At 39.5% G+C, this 23,906-nt stretch overlaps 2 protein-coding genes and 1 long non-coding RNA gene across 12 annotated transcripts in view; 1 reads left to right on the forward strand and 2 right to left on the reverse strand.

Annotated features, from left to right (window-relative positions):
* LOC107274198 overlaps positions 1 to 4,099 on the reverse strand; it is a 6,478-nt gene extending 2,379 nt beyond the window's left edge. Inside the window, exon 1 of one of the 2 annotated variants that reach the window (XR_003061747.1) lies at positions 3,303 to 4,099. This is a non-coding gene — a long non-coding RNA (uncharacterized LOC107274198). The remainder of the gene's footprint in view (positions 1 to 3,302) is intronic. The other variant, XR_001539412.2, reaches the window with a different exon arrangement.
* A 5,512-nt stretch (positions 4,100 to 9,611) lies between these two features.
* Positions 9,612 to 14,683, reverse strand: LOC107274201 (vacuolar protein sorting-associated protein 28 homolog). 3 transcript variants are annotated; one of them, XM_015753060.2, is made up of 3 exons: positions 13,016 to 14,683; positions 12,655 to 12,955; positions 9,612 to 10,583 (listed from the first exon to the last, which is right to left on the reverse strand). In XM_015753060.2, exons 1-3 carry the CDS (start codon positions 14,281 to 14,283, stop codon positions 9,942 to 9,944), a joined length of 2,211 nt encoding a protein of 736 aa, XP_015608546.1. In that variant the 5' UTR covers positions 14,284 to 14,683; the 3' UTR covers positions 9,612 to 9,941. The 3 variants fall into 3 exon arrangements, with proteins under 3 accessions (XP_015608546.1, XP_015608545.1, XP_015608544.1); XM_015753059.2 differs by lacking the exons at positions 12,655 to 12,955; positions 13,016 to 14,683 and adding an exon at positions 10,772 to 11,143 and having other exon boundaries at positions 9,612 to 10,586; XM_015753058.2 differs by lacking the exons at positions 12,655 to 12,955; positions 13,016 to 14,683 and adding an exon at positions 10,913 to 11,107 and having other exon boundaries at positions 9,612 to 10,586.
* Positions 12,856 to 23,901, forward strand: LOC107274199 (organic cation transporter 1). Of its 7 annotated transcripts, none has more exons than XM_025091450.1 (10): positions 12,856 to 12,984; positions 17,220 to 18,111; positions 18,235 to 18,564; positions 21,812 to 22,070; positions 22,150 to 22,241; positions 22,310 to 22,513; positions 22,580 to 22,829; positions 22,971 to 23,102; positions 23,177 to 23,531; positions 23,601 to 23,901. In XM_025091450.1, the coding sequence occupies exons 2-10, from the start codon at positions 17,986 to 17,988 to the stop codon at positions 23,812 to 23,814; spliced, it is 1,962 nt and encodes a 653-aa protein (XP_024947218.1). In that variant the 5' UTR covers positions 12,856 to 12,984; positions 17,220 to 17,985; the 3' UTR covers positions 23,815 to 23,901. The 7 variants fall into 7 exon arrangements, with proteins under 7 accessions (XP_024947218.1, XP_024947216.1, XP_024947217.1 ...); XM_025091448.1 differs by lacking the exon at positions 12,856 to 12,984 and adding an exon at positions 15,094 to 16,116; XM_025091449.1 differs by lacking the exon at positions 12,856 to 12,984 and adding an exon at positions 15,094 to 16,102 and having other exon boundaries at positions 17,200 to 18,111.
* Positions 23,902 to 23,906: the final 5 nt, after the last annotated feature.

The raw sequence follows: 23,906 nt of genomic DNA on the forward strand, positions 1-23,906 counted from the left end.
GAGAAAAAAGTAAACGAAGAAAAAAGTAAAAAACAACATGGCGCATACCTACTGGTAGATATGCACGTAAACCAGTGAAAAACGATCTATAAAACGCAGCGACGATACATAAATCGTTATTTTTCTATTTTTTTGTTTGCTTGCAATATCGAGACCAAGAAAAGTTTGCCGACGTCGACCTTTTACATGGCGGTATTTTCAAATATACATTCGCTTTGCGTATAACGATTGAGGAAAGCTTTGGAACTTGGCAATTTTTTTTTTTTTCTACGTTTTACCAAACCCAGTGTCTATATATGTATGTATATTGGTGGCAGTAAGTGAAATTGGGTATATAACGAATAAAACTATATGAAAGTAATGTAATTTGTATACTAAGTTAATCGTAATAATTAAGCACCGTTCGCAACGATTATTTATGAGTTTTAAAATTCATGCGGATTTAACCTACGCTGTTGACGGGGAGTACGTAAATTTCGAGTGATTATAATTTTGGTATCTGCCGCTAATAGATGTACCCGGAGTGCGCATAAATTTCAGACAGTCATTATACAATGACTATGATTTTCATGCAACCGACAATCCCACGTAAATTGATATTTAAGTGAATTTTCACGAGTTTGTAATAGCGATTAAGAAAGTTCCATAATTAATTCGTATAAGAATCACATGAATTTCGTCTAATCATGCAAAGAGCGAAAAACGTTCCTCGGGCGATTGACGTGTAATGACAATGTAAAGTGTTCATTTGGGCTTATACAGGCGATACATGGGACAGTAACGTTTTCGGTGGCGGAAACTAATTTTACCAAGTTGAATTTATCGTCCCGACGCCACTGGGACCTGACGGATGGCCTACGAGTCCAAGTCCCAGCGGTTCAACAGGACAAATCCCGTCCGTAAGGCCCCAGGAACTTTTCACGAGGAGTTACTAGCAGTAAACTATACATACTCTATACCACGTACAGGTTAACTTCGAGGACATAGAAAATAGTTGATTGTAGTTTAAAGTGGAAAAGTTTCATTTCTCCTTGAGCATAACTATAGCTAAGTGATATAGTTTCGACTATATCCAGACAGAGGAGTCGTATCTAGGATCAATTGTGATTGATAACCGTATAATATATATATATATACTATATAACACTATGTGTAATTCACATACAGTAAATCACGAGGTACTATATACGAGAGATCGAATGTTTCTCAGGAATTGGATCTGGCCGCTATCTTCGACGTATTCCCTGGTGAGAATACTGACGCAATATTAAATCCTGAGGAGTCGAAAAAGTGATTTATGGATAGCGAGACGTCGCTGCGCCGGTGAAGAATGGCCAAAGCGAAAGAGGGAGTACAGTTACGGGGGGTTTGTGTATGGTGAGAAAGAGTCCTCGTAAATTCTTCCAATCACCGACAAATGTTACCAATTCGAAAACTAATGGCAACGGGAAATCGGCCGGGAGGAGCGACGTGCGTTAACGATATCTCTGGGAATAGAGCCAGTCGCGAAATAATAAATGTACAAGCGATTATTTTTCACGTATCAAACGTTTAAGTAGATCGAGGACCATTGTGCTCGTGTTCCATTGAGTGGTGGTCATTTTGGACGTTGGACAATACGTATTTTCAATAGACGCGCCGAGCCGTGTATAGCTGCTGTAGCGATTAATTAATAATTCCAATCAAATGGTATTAACTCAGTTACATTATTCATATCTATAGATATCGTTCGATTGATTGTGCTCATTGGAAGTGGATCGTAGGGATAACTAGGTTGTGGGAAATACATTTTTGCTGCGTGAATAAGGATTTTTTTTTAATTAGAAAAAAATCATGGAAACCATTGTACGTTGGGTCGTTATCCTTAACTTTGATTTTTGGGGTGAGTTTGAATTCATGAAAAAATAATTACTAGTTAACGAACTCACTGAGACATTTTTTACTGAGAGTGACGTAACTGATTTCGTAATAATTGTTAATATCATTGTACGTAAATTTAACGTCGTTTTCATTTGCATATCACTAATATCCGTACGCGGTGCGCATAATATTATATGTAGGAAGGACTAATAGAATTTTCGAGGGGTGAAGACTGCGAGTTCCCGTAGGTTATGTTGCGTAATGTATATAGGCATAGACGGACGAGAATGGCTAGTGGGTTTAGCGTGTGGTGTTTAGAATTTTTCCCGCAGACGAGACGCCGAAATGTCAATCGAATTAAAATATCCTCCAGAGCCGTTGGTGATGGCGATGTCTCGAAATTAAATTAATTCAATAGTGGCCACGTCACTTACGTAACGAGGAATTCTCGCAATTTTATTTTCCACTTTTACACCGTCCTCCCTCACGTTCTCAGGCGACAATCGCGTCGTTCAAATTTCTGTCATGGCGCCAACGCGGCAGATATAACCTCTCTCGTGCAATTAAAGAGGAAATCCATTGGGAGGCAGGTGCGAGAGACGTAATAAAAATGATTAAATCTCACCGGAAGCTGCGATCGATTTACTGAATAAGGAAGATCAAACATTAAACGTCGTAACTATATCAGTACTGCCTGGCACTGGGAAAAATAAAGGAAATTTTAATACGGATGATCCCCGGAAAAATTAAAATGGTGACAATGGTATTCGCTTAGTGAACGGTCTGTTAGATCCATTTACGAACTTCCTTAATGAAGTATCTAACTATTAACAAATTTCAATATTCTGTATATTCGTTACGACAGATATCGAATTGGTGATTTATTGGATTTTAAACTTGATCGAAACTCTATACAGTACAGTCGGGTCTAATTTTATCCAGTAACAGTCACGAACGTCTCAAACAGACTAATTCTCATGCATCATTCAAAAGTAAACACGATCCGAATTCGAACAGCAATTAAAGCTAACGCGATCGTTTTCGTAAATCGCGTTTCCGCCTATTCCTCCCATTTTCCCAAGAGAAGGCCTATCTGATTTGTCATCCTTAAACGTAGCAATCGTATCGAAGGCCGTAGGCAGGCCAAAGACAGTATTCCTGGACAAATGGTTCCCTAGGGACTAGCCGGGATTTGCTCCTGGGAAATGTTAGCCAGACGATAGCTAAACATTGATGAACATTTGTCAGGTCAGTACAGATTTTGATCGTAGGCGAAGCACTGTCCACTCTAAAATTATTGCCTTACGTAACCTTAAAAATTTGCGCGTACCTTTCCAACCATAAGCAACGTACAATCGGTGTTATGTATTTATTATTTTTAATTTGTAAGACACGTGCTTTCAACTTACGCATGCTTTCTTTTAATTACTATGTGTACTCACCTTTATCACTGGATCCTACGTGTGGACGAATACGCTTGACAGGCGTAGGGCGTGACACGTACGCACGCTCGATTTACTAGCAAAGTAACCACTCAGTAACCGGTATCACGAAGCCACAAGCCTCGTGGATTACTTGGGGACGGTATCTATTACAGTGCAGCCATCCATTGCACTACATTGCACTGAACTGCACAGCACTGCACTAGTCGGATTACGATTATTACTGGATTTCGAAGCGTTAAGTATATTTCACTGAAATAGATTGAACCCATCGTAGTTTGAGTATTTCCATTAACCACAGCAAGCATTAAGTAAACACTCGTCATATTATATTATAATTATTGTTACGAACTTTTAAAAGGCTACAGAACATAGGATTTCTTACATAACAATAAGCACTATCCCGGTTTCATAGAACAAGACACCGTATCCCTAGACACATTTCTTGGTTAGGTCGTCCGTGAAAATAGTCGTTGCCAATCGTCCAGGCTTCGATATTACCAGAACTGTAAACACGTAGATAAGAATATTTTCTAGTAGCAGTAAAATATTCCCCAGCGAATCCCAGCGTTTCCACACGTCTGAGTTTCTTGACTCTCATCCCCACAGAGTTTTTTTTCTCTTAAGCCCACAGCTAGGTACTACGGCAACCCAGGTAGCAACCCGACGACAACTACGTCACGTAACCGTCTCACGTCGCTTCGATGCGATATACTTTTTAAGTAACAAAATGGCCACGGACAGGCTGGCATACATAGAGACTCAGCCATAGAATTTGGAGCAGAAGTTTCTGCATCCACGTGCGGAATACATGTGAAACGAGCTTAACTAAAATTTCGTACGCTTTACTCTCTGTCTGTCTCTTTTTCAATGCCGTTCGTAAAAATACGTCTATTTCCCCGTGTCGCCGAATTACATTTCCTTCGAACGCGCGCGTGTGGACGCGACTGAATACGCGGTTATATTTGAACGGAATTTACGTAGCTTCGTCGTTGCTATGCGTTTCCTTTTTTATTTACCTTTCTGTCCTTTCCTCTTTGAACCGAGGAAGCTAGTAAAAATTGAAGTGACCCGGCAAATATCACAGAAACTCATCCACGGAAACCTCATCGTCGCTCGACCACTCATTTTATTTCGTCGTTCGATACTCCATGCGAATCTTTCCAGACATAACCTGCAATCTTTACATCTATATCCATCCGCAGACTGCGGCTAGCTACGTGATAGAAGGAATTCTGTGCTAGGGATAATTGACATTTTATCTAGAGTTTTTTTTTCAGGGGGGTTTTCCCTACTGTATATTTCTCTCTCTTTTTGAACCCCTCCAGCGTCAGTGTCGAACGTGACGTGCAATTCGAGTGGAAAATAAAGGTGCACGCGAAAATGGCTCAGTCCCGTGTACAACAGAGCGTATTTAATTCCTTGACGATGGCTCGTAGGAGTTTCTTGCTTGCCAGGATACTGATCAGTGCGCCGTTATTCGAGCAGAAACGGCAGAAGGGATACGATAAAAAGGGTCACGGAGGGTTCATTCTACTTTCGTCTAACGGATGGAGCTGGTGAAAAAAAACATACGGTAAGGTTTATAGTTTGACGCGTATCGAAGGACCTTACGCCATTGCCAAAAGCTTGAATGTGGCTCATGATGCAGGTTTTTATACTATTTTTTTGCATAAAAAAATTGATCAGAAATTAAATACTATATACGATACGTGCTACGAGGATACAAATGGATTGGCATTAACGAGACATAACTTGCCGAGTGTATTGAAATCGGCGTAAAGCATAATCGAGGCGATATTACCAGACAAATTATTGGAATTTCCACGCGAGTGCGAGCTTAATTACAAAAGCTCCTAGCGAACCGGCCGTTAAGCTTGCCACTCGCTAACGGGAAAATCGACAATCCGTTTTCCCGACTGGCGTATTAACTCGTAACAAAATACTAATTACCTGCTGGCGCGGTCCTCGTTAAATTTACAAGGCCTAGCTTCCTCTTGCTCCACAGCATCCCAGAGCTCTGCGCGACGACGTACGTTGCAGGACGAAAGTTTTTCTGTGTAAAATTAAATAAATTTAGGAATTCAGGAGTCACGGGAAATTGGAGAAAATTTTACGGCACGGATACGGGCGGGAAACGCTTGAAATTCAAACGTAAGAGTAATTTTAAGGAGATGGAGGCAAAAACATGAAATTAATTATGCAGATACGAGAATCTCGTTTAATTCAACACACAGCGAGGGACCGAAGGGTAAGAAGAGAAAAGAGAAGCTGAAAACGCAGCTGGTGAGGACGTCATTTAGGGTGAGGAAAAGAAAAAGAGAGAAACTCCCCGAATCTCATTTTTTCCAAGAACTTTAATGTATTCAATTCCAATCCAATCCGTGCTTAATCTTGAAACGTCCAATTCCAACTTAATTAGACTATCTAAAAAAAATGAAAAAAAAGAAAGTTTGCTGATTTCAAAGAAAAAAACTTCATATTTGTTCACGCATTCTCTTTCCAGGCAGAAATGTACGTTTCGGTTGGTCGAACCGAATTAATTTGATGCCGAGGAATAATTGCTCGAAAATGTGAATTAACCTCGTTAGCGATTCGAGCACGAGTGGGAGGTACGATAAACAGGATAATTAGGTAATATTGCAAATGTCAAAATAGATCCAGAATATTTTCAGTGCTCTAATTAAACATAAACGTTCGACAATAATAAACACCATAAAGATATCAGCATCGACTCTCGACGACCTAACAATACATATATATTTAATTAATTAAAATCGTGATGAAAAAATTGAAAAAAAAAAGTCCCTAGACGCCATCTTTGTTCCACCGTCATATTCACGTAATCCCCATATCCTCTGATAGATACAGTAATTCATCGTTGCGTCCCTTTGAAGTGGTTTCATATGTTCCTTTTTTTTTTTACTCTGGTATACATTCTTGTTTACCCCAAACATCCCTCGCCCACTATGCAAATGAGGGGTTGGGTTCTCGGACGCACGCTAACGTTATCGACATGGCTACCAACGGCGGAGGCTTCCGGGTAACGCCACCAGGGAAGCGGAACAATAACGTCACGAGGAACTATTGACTAAAAGCTAAATTAAGCTAAATCAAAGCGAGCTAAGCAAACAAACTAACCCTTTTGGGCCGCCACCAAGAGGAGGTATCAGCCGCGAATTTGCATTTGTGAGAAAACGTCACTGGTACCTGACTAAGTTCTAGGAGAAAGCTTTGAAAATTTATCAAGTGAAGTATTTCTCTCTTTCTCTCTCCTACACACACATTTACACCCGTCTCTCTCTCTCTCTCTCTCTCCTCCCGAAGAGTATTTCCGCACTTCTCGCTAACGCGCTGGAACGTTCTTAATTAAAGTGTGGGAGAAATAGAGAATCGACGATCCTACGGGAATAAAAGTCTCGTCGAGGGATTCGTCGCTACGTCGACGGAATTTCCGATTTACTTGATATCATCCGAACAGATATATACCATGGTTAGAATAACCAGTAGCAAATATAAAAAATGAGTATCTTTCAATTTTTTAAGTCAAAATTTTTTCATGAAAAATATTCTTTGTTACCAACGTTCATTATTACCAATAATATGTATAAATATAGTCTACGTGTTAAAGTTCTGATAATATGTCACTTGTGTATAGTATATATATATACCTTATCGATTCCGCATCGTATTCCACACGTTAATACACAATGTCTACGTATATATAATTTTCGCGTGCAGTCTGGCATGTTATGTACGTGGAGACATTGGACGTATACAGAGGCAATAGTTCACTTGGTATTTTCCCACTAGTGGCGACCTCATCAATATACGTGTATAGGAGGAAACAATCGAGAAAGTTGAAATTACGAAGTGCAGATGCAGAAATGCCGACACGAGGAAGTAAATTGTTATACGTATACGGAAATGCTGATAAATCGTGCGCCATATTGAGATAACCTTGAAACTTGGCGAAACGAAATATAAAATAATGTGATCAAGCCAAATCTCCATGTATATGATTTTATTTGATGCCCTATATAAATATTAAATACGTTACGTAATTGCGCGAGGGATTTAAGGTTATGTTACGTAAGTTTGGAATTTAGCGAGAGGCTTTGATCTTCTTAATCGCTCGGATAAATACATTTTTGCCTGAAAGTTATTCAGCGAAGAGTGCTCTTTGATGATAGGGACACGGGTGTTCCGTCATTTTCCGTTTGACTCTGTTTAACTTGGGAAAAGAAGCTTCAGTGGCAAATATGCCCTAAGATATTTTAAAATTGAACCAGGCTCGGCGCGAAATATAAAAATGAGATATCGCCATTCATTTCAGGGGAATCCCCTTCTTTCGTGCGTCAGAGGTTCTTCGTAGTCGCAAGATACCCTCCTCTTTTCTCAACCGCTTTCACATCCCTTGGAAGTTAAAAAACATTTCGCGCCAAGTATTAAGGGAGTTGGTTGGCATATTGAGGGGAGGTATTTTTTCAAAGCAGAGAGAAAAAACGCATCGATGAGATTTTACCCTCCGCAACGAAGACGACGACAGACTTACGTGATGCTTTTGTCAAGAGGCTAAGAAATATTGATAGGTTATGTTACTCCCAAGGCGTGAAATTCGTTTTAAAATCAAAATCCGCGTCACTGGTCACATGAATACATACAGAAAAGCAATTTTTAATAATTATTCTACTTGAAAGAATTGAACATGGCTTAATTTTTATGCTAATTTACGTTAGATGGCTAAAACTTTGAAAACTCTCATAACTGTATTCAAATGTCTACCACAATTATGTGCATTCGTTATACGTAATACGTAAAGCCTGTATTAATACGTACCGGTAAGATGAAATACTTTATATTAAAAAAAAAAAAAGAGAATTTACAAGATTACGAAATACGAAGTGCCAGAAACTTTCCCATTGAGTTGGCAATGCGAGAATTCAACGTCTTAACTGTTAATACTGTTTGGGTAAATTTTCATAATTCTAACGACAGTCTTAATGACGCCGACTTCAGAAGGGTGAACCATCCTGGATTCATATCCCTCTTTTACACTTTTTTACTGTGGAGGGTGTTTTTAATATTCCAGAAACATCTCCGCCACAGTGAAAACGGTTCTTAACAGCAGAACCCATGGATCCCTCCAATGCCACAGGTCGCTATCGAGATGATAGTCCTTTTGTTTTGTTTTTTCTTTGTACAGACGAAGCGTAAAGTTTTTCCCGCCAAGCAGAAGAGTGAAGCGCACGAGTGAGAATCTTTCTAAAAATAATATCCTACGAGGATTTCTTCTATGAAAAAAAAAGAAAAACATTTTTAAAAAGGGACTGTCATCAAGATTCATAAAGAATTTCACGAAATTAATGGCGTGCATTTCGACGCCTTTGAATGTCTGATTAGACAAGCTATTTGAAATTCGCGATTACAAGGGGCCGGAAACACCCGAAGCCTCCCGAACTACCTTCCCGAAGGGGGAACACGAAGTTAATCCGACTATGGGACGTTGGAGTCTGGTTGGTTTAGCTGAGGGTAAAATGAGTAAGAGAGAAAAGATACCAGAGATCACGTGGAGAGGAAATGAAGCGACTTTACCAAACTCGTGTTTTCGTCATTACTGCCATTTTACTCAAGTTTCTTTTGAGACGGTCCTCTGGCCTCGTCAAGATTATTTTCTTAAAAGCGACCAGCGCTGCTTGAACTTTACGTGTTTCCTTACCGATAGGATCTCGTTTCTTGTACAAACAATTTTTTTTGTATTATTAAGTCATGAAATTTTAAATTGTTGTTTCTTACAAGTCATTAAATTCAACTAACTTTTTACGAAAGTGATACATGGCCGTATACGTAACTCCGCCATTATACCTTTATTATTTCCGATTACAAGTATTATGTTATTTCACCTTATATTTATCTACCCTCCATGTTATCTCTCACGCGAACTCTTTATAGGGACGCAAATATTCACTTATCAGGCTTCCATTTATTTTACTTGTGTTAATCTTGCCACGTGAAATATACGATGGCTTCAGATTTAACGAGCGACCTGATTTTTTTTTCTATTACCAAGTAAACGCGATAAGATCAGACTTTACGACGTAAGTACAGACCATGGTGATCGCTTTGATAAGGTTCTTAATAAAAATGCGTTGTAGAAATGCGCTTATAGTTCGTGAGATGAGCACAAGGAACCGTCAGCAGGAATAAGCAGAATATTGCTAACCGGCGGCCGATAAGGAGGAAACAATGGATGAATACTTGAGACCAATAACGCTATTCATAAAAAAAGTGGAAGTGCACCCAATGTCATTCATTTTAACTAGTAGTAACTTTATTAATCTATACTTGAAATTATATATGTATATATAATATATGGTGTACAAGGAATCGCATAGAAAATAGTTAACTCTGTGCAAAGCGGCATGTCATTACAGTATTGTTTTATGGATGCACAGAACATTTTTTATATAATTATCCATCTTTGTCCTTAAGTCAGAACGAATTAAGTTTTCATTGATGAAAACATACCTAGATATTTTTTTGACCTGTCAAATCTTAGTTATCTTTTTGTTGAAAAATACAAGACAAATGACAAAATTGAATTGAGCGTTGCTCAAATGGCCGTAGCAAAGTTAAAATTTAGGAATTATGAAGTATCTTATTGAAAGCATTATACGACGTCTCTAGATCAAAAATTAATTGTCTGACCTGTGTTTCTGATAACTCATCAGATGCAGACATGTTGTTTAGGGTTTGAAGCCATTCGGCAACTTTCTGCTTTCCATCGAAATCACTGGGTAGTATACTGAGACGATTCATAGTGTCCATTAAGTCTCGAAGATCTGGATGAAGTTCGTCCATGGCTTTTATCTCCAGGCGAAGTTTGTCCATTAACGTGATAAACAGGGAAACTATATCAGCGATACACTTGGAGGTGTTACCCTTGTCATCCTTGATAGTGATCGGCCTGTCTTCTTTAATTCTTTCTAGTGCAGCTGGGCAATCCAACCGAAATGCTCTGGCAAAGGCATCGATCGTGGGAAATTGATCACTCTGCACTTGTTTGAAGGCTGCTTTGTATTGCACTAGTAACTTGCTGCATGCTGCTGTGTACTCCTTGGGAGTCACACAGTCACGAATATAAGCTTTCTCCAAATGTTGTAGGGTATTTACAACAGCGTATAGGTCTGCTTGATTGTCGTGCTTCTCACGTTCCCTGGCATTCTTGTATAATTTTACCTCCTCGTAGAGTTCTGGTCTGTCCTGACCTATTGACATTATCTTCTGAAAAATGATGTTAGGTATATATAAACTGTTCTTAAATCTTTAGAGGTATTGAAAGTTGAGAGATTAACATGTCAGTAACTTGAAACTATTTCTCAGCATCTTTTCTGTCTATTGTGAACGTCTGATTACGCAAGGTATGTGACATAGTGAATTCTTGAAAAACAATATTAATTTAAACCTACTTTAATAAACTCGGTTCATGACTTGACATGATGACACATAACTGACAATTAACTCGCATACTTGTTAACTATTTAAGATTAAAGAAACGTTGCTTAACTCATTAGAACTGACGCTATTATGTCAATACAAAGGTGATTTACCTTCTTTCTGACTGTTACGGCAAAAGTCAAAATTTCTATAGCCAAAAACACAATAATAATGAGCCTATATCACGTATACTTTTCAGCAGACATCTGAAATACAGAGATGAGTAGGAAGATACACAACGCTACGGTTTCAGGCGATACGAAAAACATGGCGCTAAATCGTTGCGGCGAGACCGGGAGTAGGAATATGTGATCATTGCTTCCGTCGACAATGCATATCCCGTCGTAGCCGAGCTGAACGTGATCACGAACGTGTAGCCTGACCGGCAGAGGTTCTCCGCAACTTACCGCTGGTTCTCAGAGCAACCTTTAGAACGAGGCCGCTCATCAGATATTGCTTAAATATGTATTTATGCTTAATTCGATGAGCTGCCTCGTTGTAATTGTTGATCTGAGAACCAGCGGTAAGTTGCAGAGAGTCTCTGTTCTCCAAGCTACACGTTCGTGATCGCGGTCGGCTCGGCTACGACGGGATTCGTTTATCGACGAAGGCGGTGATCGCCAAATTCATGTTTTTGGTATCGCCTAAAACCGTATCGTGTGCATCTCCCTACTCATCTCTGTGTCATATACCTTCAACGTTCTGCTGTTCTACTTTACCGACTGTCTTTTAAATGATAACAAATTAAATATTATCATCGCGTACGATTCTCTAACTGCTCTAACTTCCCCTTACATGATGCAAACAATAAGATTGCTGCTACTATTATCTCCACCTTTACATTTCACTCCACTCCTTGTGTAACGCAATTATTTATAATTGTCGAAAAAAAAATAAAATTTGCAAAATTATAATTATCTGCGAATGACAATTGAATCCTTTAGTCATTTACATTTTTAATATATGTATAAATATTCGTATTACTAAGAAAAAGGCACTTACAGTACTATTATGCAGAATAATTGAAACTCGTATTTTTAGGATTATTTTAAGACTGTTTATTTATCTGCTTATCTCTTTGATAGTGAAAAGTTTCATATCAGTTTCACTGCAAATCTTTATATCATTTTACATTTGATATCATATATGTCTGTTTGCACTATTATCGCTTCTTATAAAAAGAAGTATTGTATGTACGTCTTACTCTAATTTTTATGTTTACTACAATTACTGAATGATTTATTTTTTTTGGTATGACCAAGGGTACTTGTAGGATGTTTGGAAGACAGAATACAGTATATTAGGATTGCGCAAATTCTCAAGTAATTCGTTTTGATGAATTTATTATTGAATAACTTTCGCTTTTTCTGCTAAAATAGATTTTTTACTACTATTCCATAAAAAAAAACAGTAGAATGATAATTTATGTTGACCTGTCATCAAACATCTTCAAGAAGCATCACCATTTTTATAAGTAACTTTTAACATACAGTAAATATTTTGGTAACGCGCAGCATTCAACGTCTTAAAATTAATTATCACATACATTATTATTTATAATCGCACAGCAAATTTTTTAAAAATTAAATATTTCCCAAATCACTTTTGGTTTTTCATTTTTAAACTTATCTTGGCAAGAGTCTGACATTTTTTCTTCCATTATGCACGGACAATTGAATTTTTGCAGAACTTTTTCAGTCTGATTTTCTAGATTTGACCCTGTTGCAATAACTCCTGCTACATCCTCGAGATGAGATTTCAGTTCAAAATACAGTACGCTGAACACCATTTTATCCGAATCGATCACTTCCCAAGGTGAATAAATTTTCAATACAGTCCCCTTCTTAATGTTAACATTACCAACAATCTCAGGATTCATTACTACTGTTACAAAGTTACTTATCTTCTTCTGTAATGATAATCTAGAGATTTGTTCAGATCCTCGATTGGCGATATTGCTTAATAGTTGACTAGGATCGTCGATTACTAAACCAGTGATAAATTGTCTATCGCATCGAGTTAAATAATCAATAACTGTTAGCGATATGTATTGAGTAGTTGCATTCTCTTGGATTTGAATCATTTGATGACGCCAGATGCGCACGTATGACACTTGGCTCTTGATCAGCATCTGTAGTTTTTCCACTAAACTTCCTCTGTAAAAACAACATAAAAGTTAAAGCAGGTAATTCGTATAACCAGTTACAGAAACTTACTTTCTTGGCTTTTTACGTTTCTTCCCAGAATTTAGCAAAGCCAGTCCGGATATGGTTTCATCGCTGACTTTTGGTGGAGTTACTTCCGTGCTTATTGTTATTTCCGTATGACCTGATGATGTTCCGATACCACCATTGCTAGTGGATGTGCCAGAAATTTTTTGAGATGTTACTGTTGAGGACGCTGGTTCTGGTTCGATAGAAATATTTTGCTCTGTTTCTTTACAGCTTGTTGATGGACATATGGAAAAGTTTTTGTCAAGTGGAAATGTGATCTCATTCATTGGAATATTATTATACTCCACTTCAGAAAATATATCTTGTGTCTCAGGATCCTCTATTATATCACTGATAGTTTTGTCACTATCACTTGGAGTATCAGATTCTTGCACTGTATGATTTGTACTAACTGTTTCACTCTCTTCAAATTCTATGCGTTCAGTATCTGTACTAGGTGACATTTCAATGAAGCTTGTTGGTTTGTTTATCAACCTACTTTGAACATTTTTTAGTACAGATTTTTCTGGCTGAGACTCTATCTTCTGTGCCACAATTTTATGTCTATCAAATAGACTAATATTGCTTACTTTACATCTCGACAAACCTGACTCAGCTGGTTTGCTTTCCACTAATAGTGTATTCATATTTGTGTCCGGAAGCTTGGAACTTTCTACAGTAGGGGTATCAATTTTTTTTTGCTTAAACAAATTATTACGTGCCTTCTGTCGTCTCCTAAAAGTATAGAAACCTGTACTGAGGATGGGCGAGCCACTAGGATGAATTTGCAAACGTAATGGAGTGCTCTCTTGTGCAAATTCAGATTCTTTTATATGAAAATCTTCTGCACACTGTCGAGTTTCATCATAATCAGTAGACTCAGTATTTACAATCTTCGTATGTGTAATATCAGACAAAACAACTTTAAGTTTTTTACATTTACGATGACTGTTCAATATTGGTGACTTTTGCTTCCGTCTAAGGACAGTGGTTTGAAGAATTGGAGATGCTGGACACAGATCATTATTTATGTCTGTAGAGGAATTATGTGCCTCAATCCATTGCTGAATCCATTCTTTCTTTTCTATATGTGATACACTTGTATAACCCAGTCTAGGAATAACATTGGATTCTTCATTATTCTCATTGTCATACTCAGAATCTGATATGTCTTCATTAAAGTTCAGTTTCTTGATATATCTTGGCTTGGAATGTGTTGGAGAACTTGAGTGAGTGTTATTCTTGGAGATGGTTTCTTTGAAGTTTGACATTGAAAGAGCAATTTATGCAAGGCTCTTGACATAATCCAAACAGAATTCGTTATAATTGTGTACACAGCAAATAATTGGGTAATGGCAATCACTAGCAAAAGCTCTTCAAGTACTCTTAATCTATGCATGTAATTAAAACTTTATTATAATGAATGCCAGATAGTGTTGCTAATCCAATGACTTTATTACGTCAATTTAACAAACAGAATCCTTACATTCCGTTCACTGCGTACACATATTCATTCGTCATTTACTTCGTCCTCAACAATACAAATATTAATCCCACATTTTTCGTATAGTCTTCCACTAAATAAATACACCGTAATATCAATAACAAAGACTAAACTCACATGTTACTTCTCCAATAAATATGAAAAACTATCTTGCTTTGCTTCTTGAATAACAACAAGCAGCCATGTGCGTAAACGGCCATCTTGGCGTTACCATGGTAATGGCGAATCGCCAATCGTAAAGTAACAATTTAAAATCTCGTAAAACTAAGTGCCCTTAAGAATAAACCATTATTATAATAGCCAATAAAGTATCCCTCCCATAAAAAGAAAATATAACATAAGACATCGCATTCTTAAGATCGATAACAAATATTCCTTAAAGAAAACCACCATTTCGACCCTGCTGCGCAATTACAAGTAACTCCCACAATAAATCATGAGCAGTCGTTCATATATTTGCGGATTTTCACAAAAGTATGAATTTACAAATTATAAGAACAATCGTGTAATATAAATAATTCTACATGAAAAAAAAAGAAAGATAACATCCATATTCAAAGGTTGCCTAAAGCACAACAATAGAAATATCAAAGTAGAATGATAACCAACACATTCACCAGCATTCAAAGCCTAACGATACGGCAGGCCACGTGAAAATAAATCGGCAAACTTGAAGCGCGTACAATTACCGTTGCAGAGTGTCGAGGAACCCCTTTTATATTAATAGTTGAGTGACTGTGGAGGTGATGAGTGTCCAAGAGAGGAGAGAGGATGGTGGCGTTGTGGAGAAGGACAAGGGGAGTCCAGAGAGTGAAGGAGGGACTCAAAATGATAGATAGGAGGACGGGATGGGATACTTCGGTTCCCCTGCACGTTGTTTCAGTTTCACTTCGCGATGGAGGCTACTTACTCCGTCTAGCGTAGTATTTCGATACATATACATATATTTAGAGAGAACGAGAGATATATATATATATATAGCGCGCGCGAAAGTGTGTGTGCGAGAGAGCGAGAAAGAGCGCGACCGAACGAGAAAAAGAAGAGAACCGCAAAACGCGAGAGGGTAAAAAGTGCCCGAGCAGAAAGAAGAGACCAAAAAGTTGACTAAGATCAGAAAAAGTTCAAGGCTCATATAAGAAAAGAAGAATGTCAAAAAAACAAATTAATTACAGTGTTGGGGAGTAAAAAAATTTTTTAAATTTTACGTGAAGCCTTACGTCCCAAGAACTTATAATTATCCTCCCATTACACCTCGTATCCAAATGGCTCAACTAAAATCTCATAAGGCCATAGCGATCCTAACCGAACGTCCAACTATTGTGCAGTGATATTAAACACAGCTATTCGTCCAAGAGTATTCGTCGTGCGGATCTGAACTTCCGAGTGCCCGTTTGCCCGGTTCACATTTTATTCGCTCCCTCCGGTACACATCACAAGGGTTCTCCAGCCCGTTCTCGTCGACTGAAACCATCTTCACGTTGGTAGCACAAACCTGATGTAACTCTCGTTCAGGATCTTTACGCAGGAGTATGACCCTTGGACCGTAAATCAAGAAGTGATCTTCATCAGCCACATCTACGTCCTCGGTAAGATGCTCCAGGTAGAATATTATTTTATTTCATTAATTTGAAGAAAAAAAATTAATCACATAAAATAATTGCGCGGAGGATCAGTGCCAAGAAAATAGTCTGATATGTCGTAGCGCAGAATACGATCCAAGTAAACGGGCAAGTGGCGAATGTCGAATGTCGCGTGTCGAGGGCGAAGGCGAAGGCGTGCGAAGCGGGATGACATTGTTTGTACTCGTGACGTCACTGGTAATTGTAACGAACAATAAAAGAGGCATACGTAGATACACGACGTGCGTACGTCTACACGTACGTACTTACGACAGGAGTCTAGGGTTACTCTGCGGTCGAGGACCACATGAAATCTACACAGGGTGTCCTGGAACGAGGTCATCCAATTTCTCATTAAATTCAGCACCAAGTTAAATTTTGTATCAGGATCTATAAGGTATCAATATCAATGATCTATTAAAATTATCTATTATCTATTAAAATTACCTCCTCCGGGACCCCTGGTTAATTCTTTTTTTCTTATCTCCAATTTAATCATTACGTAGCTGATCTGATTTTATTAGGTAGATACCAAACATGTGCTTGTACCCGTTTACTGTACTGGCTTCTGCGTATCTCCAGGCGTCTATAGTCTTTCAATCTCCCAGTTTCATACCATGTCCGCGTCTCTCCAGTCGTTCAGTTTCTTAGTTTCACAGTTTCGCAACAATTTCTCACGCGGTGCTCGAGACGCAGCCATAACTGAGAGGCGAGAGGCCACGGAGATGAGGAGATGCATTGTTTGCTCACACGCGCAAGATCAATCGGACCGGTAGCCGTTCTTCCTACACACTAGAACAGTATGTAAACGTCTCGTGCCCGAGCACGAGGTACTTCCGTCCCTCCTCGAACAAAAGTAACTTTACGAGCGCAGCCACTTTAGAGCTTGACAACAGCCCATTAAAAGGAATAAATAACGAAATAGAAAATTGATCTTTGAAATTCGTCTGGCCAAGTCCAACAATTTAGCCACTGTACGAGAGAGTGATTTTTAGGCGGGAAAAAAAAGGGTAAAATTCAAAAAGAAGAGAGAGCGTCTAGGATCTTTTGACTAAATACGAAAGAAATGTCATACTGTTTTCAGAGGAGTCTGGTATCATCCGGTGTGACGAGGAGAAGCCGAAGATGCTAGAGGAAGTTGGACGTCGGGAAATCTTCGCAGAAAACGGTTGAGGTGAAGTGAACGGACGAGAGCAGAGTGAAGAGACCGGGAAACATGTGAGGCCCGTATAGCATTGTCGTGCCCTGTTTGGAACTTGTGAAAAAAAAGTGTCTGTAATAGCCTATACGAAAATACAAATTGTTAATCGAAGTGCAACAATCGATAACACGAGGAAAATTTAAAAGTGAAACAGATCGATAAAATTCTTACGAATCCCGAGCTGCTGTTCTCGTTAAGTGAACTAACAAAGTGCTGGAGCTAGAAATGGAATTAAAAAAACGTGATGAAAGATGCTAATGGAAACGTGTTACATTAAAGTGTCATCAAAGTATTCACTCTAACAGATCGATCTTCGACCTCGAGCCGATTCGCTCCCTCGGAGTGAATTGAATCGCGTTGTACGAGCAGTGCTGGTGCGACGTTATAGTGTTGAAGTTAAACAGTGAGAAATTGTAAAAACGACTAATTCTCTATATCCAGATATATATATGTATATATACACCGTATATATATATATCAATTAATAACAAGAAGATATATTGATTACTAATAAATAAAGTTAATAAAGATGAGTGGAGGAGATGCCGAGTGAGCCAAAATTTGACACGGCTCGTCGCGTATCCTCAAACCTGATCGTCAATCCGACGATTCGCGTGAGAGACTCGTGCGGGTTCCTCACGGCGAAAAGATGAGCTCCATAGACTTTGATGAAGTGTTGGTACACGTGGGAGAGAAAGGTCGATATCAAAATATCATGTACTACCTCCTTTGTATACCAGCAACCTTACCCGCCGCCTTTTTAGCATTTTCACAAGTGAGTCAAATTCATGTTAATATTCTACACGCTGACAGAGTAACGTCACTTCGCCAGTGTTATTTTTGTCGAGTCAAATTTATGTTATTAATCATTTAATTAATTAATCACTTATTATTTTAGGTATTCGTAAGCGCGTCACCGGAACACTGGTGCAGGATACCAGAATTAGACAATTTAACAAGTCTATTGAGTCTTGAGGAACGCAAGGCTCTCAGTCTGCCGTACACTGTCAAGTCTGACGGCAGGAGACAGTATTCACGATGTTACATGTACGACGTGAACTACACAGCCGTTATCGAGTCCTGGTTGTTGAACGATACAACGAACACGTCGCAGTTGGTAACCAGGTTAACGCCACCGCCGGAGAGCAGTCAAACTTGGCCGATCAGCAAATGTCGTTATGGTTGGAATTACGATAGACGGGATTATGACAGCACCCTCGTCACCGAGGTAAACTCTTCTCTTTTTACTAATTCCCAGAAGAAATCTAAAACTATCTCGGTTGCTTTCTTATTATTGTATAAGTAGCTTTTTCGTGAGCGAGAAATAGAGTGAGAGAGAAATAGTGGCAGTGTTGTGTCTACGACATCTCTCATTTGCATAATCCTTCGAGCCAGTTCAAGGAATCTTGGAACGTTATTGAAAATCTAGCCGTTCGTTCGAAACGTCTACCATTGAATTATTGATGCTCAGCACGTCTGTCTACATATTTCAAGTAAATCATCTACGATGTTTATGAAATATTAAATGCCAAAGTTACTCTCTTGTCTACGTGAAGATGCGCATGAATATTCAGGAACGCTGTTTATAGGACTCTAACGAATGTGGAAATGTAACCAGGTACACGATAAACTAATAAACAATTAATGGCATTGTTGGGATGATCCAATAGAAAGAAAAAAACAAGTCATTCGTCTGCACGATTAATTTATTATATTACGAATTAAATGTAGAAACAGTCTGTATTTGTCTCGACGATGAAACGTGCCTGCGAATTATTTTTTCAGATGAAATATTTAAATGTAATTCTTAAGATAACATAAAAAATTGAAACTAAATTTATCTTGTAAAAACTGAGTCTCTAAATGTACACACGAAAATTTTGTAGGACATCGCAATTATTTTCAACGAAAAAATTGTCTGTAAAAATGTCGGCATCCTGCTGAAGAACAGCATACCTCTCCGTCGTTTTCCCCTCAGTGATAAGAGGTCCAGAAGCTTCTTAATTGCTCATTTCTTTCTGGAGTCCGATTTTATGAGACACTTTATCTTGATCTTCCACTAGCTCATACTGGTGGATTTGAATATTTTATTCGTGGAAGCCCGATTATTAAGTCGTTCGGGAGTTTCATGGAAATTATAAATGAGCTTAAAAAGCTTCCCCCTCTCATTGACCTATATAGTATTCAAAAGTAGAAAACACAATGGCCAGCAACGTTCCACGTGCATCGTTTCCATGTATACGAGGATCGGTGTTACACAAGAGAAGATCCGAGTTTTACAAGGGGTAGTGATTAGTGACTTCAGAGGATGTTTCTCCAGGTATAGGGTAGAGAAGCATCCGAGTGACTGGCCGATCGGTTGCAGCTCTGGTGGCGTCAGCAATTGCCGACCAATTTACCTACCCCCGCATCCGGTCATGCGATACGTCACATGAAACGCTCGTGCAAGCCTGAACCCACCTATAACCAGGGTATACATAACCTACAAGTAATTTTTCAAGAGTGTCTTCCTAAATGAACCCCAAGACATTTTTGAGGTTAGAAAGTGTCCCGAAGAATATCACCGTGAAAAAGATGCTATGGATATAAATAATATTCCATTACCTTCGTTCACATTGAATCCAGTAGTACTTCCGTTATTACATCCGGAAAGCAAACTGACAAAAAGAAACCTTCTCGTACGGCTGCTAAAAAGTTGAAAGGAACGCGCAAGAAAAGCGGAAGCGGACGTTTCCTAAATTGTGATTGACCGGTAGGTCGCTCGGTCGATTGGCCGGGGCCGAACGGAAGAAGTGAGCCAGACCTCTCGTCATAAAACTGTTTACCGCAGCAAACGAACCCCAGCAATGGCGTTTGATTCGCGCGTTGACGTTTACCGTGCATCCAGTAAATATAAAAATTTTCTAATAAATCTCAACAATGTCCAAAATTGCTCTCGTAACATTATTTCATTTCAGTGATACCAACGTAACCTTACAAGACAATCGCCTCGTATGTACGCTCATCCGACGTAGTAGAGATCCAGCAAGACAAAGAGAGACCGCATGCGTGCACACCACCCAAAAGGCGGCTAACCAATAAATCACTGTGACCGGAAGCAAGAGCGGTTGCCCACTCGCTACTAGTACTCAGCGAAACAACTACCAGAAGGTAGTGATGAGTGATGACGCTCGACGTATTCCACTGGAAGTAATCCTAGTACGTCTGTCACATTAGCATTTGCTACGTACAACCATTATCCACATATGTATATACATATACGAACGTCATGCACGATACGTGTTATCAGGCACGACTCACCGTTCATCTACATTCACGAAGATCATTAATCAAACTCACCATTACTCGAACAAGGACTAGCCATAAGGTTGGAATTTTCAAAATTTTATCATTCTTATCAACTATTAAGAATCTCATGTTAAATCACATTCTCCTCCATTGACAACAGACTCATCTCAACGGGATCGAATCAGTCATCCAGCAAGGTTCCTACGTGATTGCAACCTTTGACCCTACCCTGAAGAATGGAAAGAAATGATGATCTCAAAAAAAGGAAATAAAAATCTGAATAAGAGCCACGGTTGGACGTTGCGAAAGAGCTTGCGGCTAAACAGGCAGAAGGACGTTGGGAGGAGTGAAGGGTCAGGTCAAGGGGTCAGAAGGTGAGGCAGAGAGAGGGGGAGGGGGTCACGCTCCTCCTGTCAACCGAGGGTGATGGACACCTCTCTCTGTGGGAGCCACATACACTTTCACGCTGTACGATTCAAGAGCGCACACATCCCATTTACTAATATGCCAGCACGTACGTCCCACCTAAACGTGCCTAATGACGCCTCGATGTATCGGACCGCGTGCAAACTCGCCATATTGAAACAAACCGGCAAAGCTATGAACCTACGAGCGAACTTAACTCTATGTTACATATGTATACGATATACCGTATAGCTGTGTTATATATACGTCATCAGAAATCCTTGTGTACTGTTCGGTTGATTACATGCAGACCTACGCATCGTTATATACACGCCGTATGCATACGCACACTCTGCATACGTAGTTCTAACTAATCTTATGGTTCCTGCTTTGATTTATTATGTACAGAGCAGCTCGGCCATGTTCGATCGAAATATGTGTATTTAATACCTCACGTTGTAATCACTGAGATACTTTAATTGACGTTCGATTATTTTTGACGTATGGAACGTTGGTTAATGATTATTGTTTTGTATGTATGAGCGAGTGAGACTGATAAGGGCAAATTGGAGCAATGACTTCTGTTGTTATTAATACTTATTTATGGAATTGTTGCAGTGATTTTTTTTGACTTCTTTTTCACGATAGGAAAGTAATTGTTGCTATCGAATATGAGGATACATTAATTGGATATGTTTTTTTTTCTATCTTGTAATATGTGTCGCCCGTTTGTTACAAGAGATATTATAGTGGGATTCAATGGCTTCTTTGTATTCACATAGCTAGACCTCGTTTGCGACAACAGCTGGTGGCCCTCGACCTCCACGACTTTCTTCTACGTTGGCAGCCTCTTTGGGAACGTTGTCTTTGGCTGGATTGCTGATAAATGGGGCAGGAGGACTGCCTTCTTTGCCATTCTTTATTTGGAGGTTATTCTCTCCATCGTCACGAGCTTCAGCCCGAATTATGTTATTTACACGGCTCTTAGGACCGTCAATGGCCTCTTCTTCCCTGCCATTTATCAAATACCTTTTATTCTCGGTGAGAAAGTTATATGAATTATTAAAAAACTTTTTTTACTGTTAAAGCGTTCATTGACGTTTTATTCATTTATTTTCAGCTCTTGAACTCATGGGGCCCAGGTACAGGACATTTGCTGGTATGGTCATCTCTATGTTCTTTGCCACAGCTATGTCCTTGCTGGCTTTATTGGTGAGTATGTTGGTATCATTGTTTAATGTTATTCATTATATTGTTATTGTCGCAATAATTATTTACAGGGTTACTTGCTCAGACATTGGTACACTTTATCTTTGGCTACTTCCGTACCTTTTGTGTTACTCTTCAGCTACTATTGGATAATACCAGAATCGCCACGATGGCTTCTCAGCAAGAACAGAATAGACGAGGCAGAGGTCATAGTTCAGCATATGGCAAAGGTCAATGGCCGTAGAGTGCCAACGAATTTTTTACGGAAGATGGAGGTTCGTACACCAGAATTTATTACGTCAATGTTGAAGATCGTCTTCTGGTAATTGTTATACTTGCAGATGGATATATTGAAGAGGCAAGGTGTGTCGTGCAATGGGAAAAATTCTGGGGACGTTTCGGTCGACCTGGACGTCGAGAACAGACCACCACCTCCGTCGGCAACACCAATGGACCTCATAACGAATCCCAATATAAGAAAGAAATTCTTTATTCTAGCTTTCGATTGGGTGGCCAATGCCGTTGTTTACAATGGACTATCCTACAACACGACAAATCTAGGAGTGTCCGATTACCTGGCATTTTTCATTGGTACGAATCCTTGTGGAATCGCTGTATGAGTTAACGTTAATATGTAATTAATATGCGAGGACAAGTGTGACTTTGCTGAGACACGTTCGTGCTATTGTAGATTTTTCTTATCAATTATTTATCTGTATATTCATTTGACAGGAGGCATTGTCGAGATACCATCTTACGTAATAACCTGGTACGCCATGGATAGAATAGGAAGAAGATGGGTACTCTGCATCACGATGCTCCTTGGTGGCTTTGCCTGCGTGTCCTGCATGTTCGTGCCAGAAGGTACCCCCATGACGTTATCCATGGGAGGAAGGAGGTCAGGATACGATTCATAGGAATTCTTCATCCTTTTTCAGATGCCGTATGGGTAACAGTGTCCTTGGCCATGGTAGGGAAGTTCGGTATAGCCGCGTCCTTCGCTGTCTTCTACGTCTTCGTCGGGGAATTATTGCCAACTGTTCTGAGATCCCAGGCGATGGGAATCGCATCCTTCATTGCCGGCATTGGACTGCTCACATTCCCTTATATCGTTCACCTGGCTGTATATTCAAGAGTCTTGCCACTGATCATCATGGGATCTCTGAGCGTGGCTGGCGCCCTGACCAGCATCTTCCTGCCGGAAACTTTGAATATACATTTACCGCAGACCATCGAGGAGGGCGAGCTCTTCGGGGCTGATTTTAAACTCTGGTCCTGCCCTACACTCCCCAGGTAGTCCTTTCCAGGATTTCTATCGTCGGCTGGGGATGAGTCTTGTTATACTCGTAGATGCTTTTATAGGAACTCGTCTAAAGAACACAAGTCAGACGTTCTACCCTTGAGGTACTTTGTCAACGGTCGACCCGACAGGCATTCAGCATCCTCGAAAATTGTCGTACCGGAAACTGCCCAAGTGGATGAAACCTCGAGGACGTGTCCTCTGCTGACCAGCCAGGACAAAGCGGAGGACTTAAACACCCCGGTAGGGGACGAGGTCGACGAGGACAAGATCTAGGAGTCTTTCGGTGCTATCAGACTTTGACGCGAGCCTGTTTTATTTGATAACCACTAACGACTTTGTATTATATTATCAGTATAGGCACGCAT

Source organism: Cephus cinctus, unplaced genomic scaffold, assembly GCF_000341935.2.
Source record: "Cephus cinctus unplaced genomic scaffold, Ccin1 Ccin1_scaffold2495, whole genome shotgun sequence".
Lineage (NCBI taxonomy): Eukaryota > Metazoa > Arthropoda > Insecta > Hymenoptera > Cephidae > Cephus > Cephus cinctus.

Bases quoted from the DNA above. Each gene is read 5' to 3' on its own strand.
- LOC107274201 (XM_015753060.2), bottom strand. From the start codon at position 14,283: ATGTCAAACTTCAAAGAAACCATCTCCAAGAATAACACTCACTCAAGT. The intron at 12,956-13,015 runs GTAAGTTTCTGT...TTGTTTTTACAG, and splicing joins AAACGTAAAAAGCCAAGAAA to AGGAAGTTTAGTGGAAAAAC. The intron at 10,584-12,654 runs GTTAACATTAAG...ATTTTTCAGAAG, and splicing joins ATCCTGAGATTGTTGGTAAT to ATAATGTCAATAGGTCAGGA.
- LOC107274199 (XM_025091450.1), top strand. From the start codon at position 17,986: ATGAGCTCCATAGACTTTGATGAAGTGTTGGTACACGTGGGAGAGAAA. The intron at 18,565-21,811 runs GTAAACTCTTCT...GTATTCACATAG, and splicing joins ACAGCACCCTCGTCACCGAG to CTAGACCTCGTTTGCGACAA. The intron at 22,242-22,309 runs GTGAGTATGTTG...AATTATTTACAG, and splicing joins TGTCCTTGCTGGCTTTATTG to GGTTACTTGCTCAGACATTG.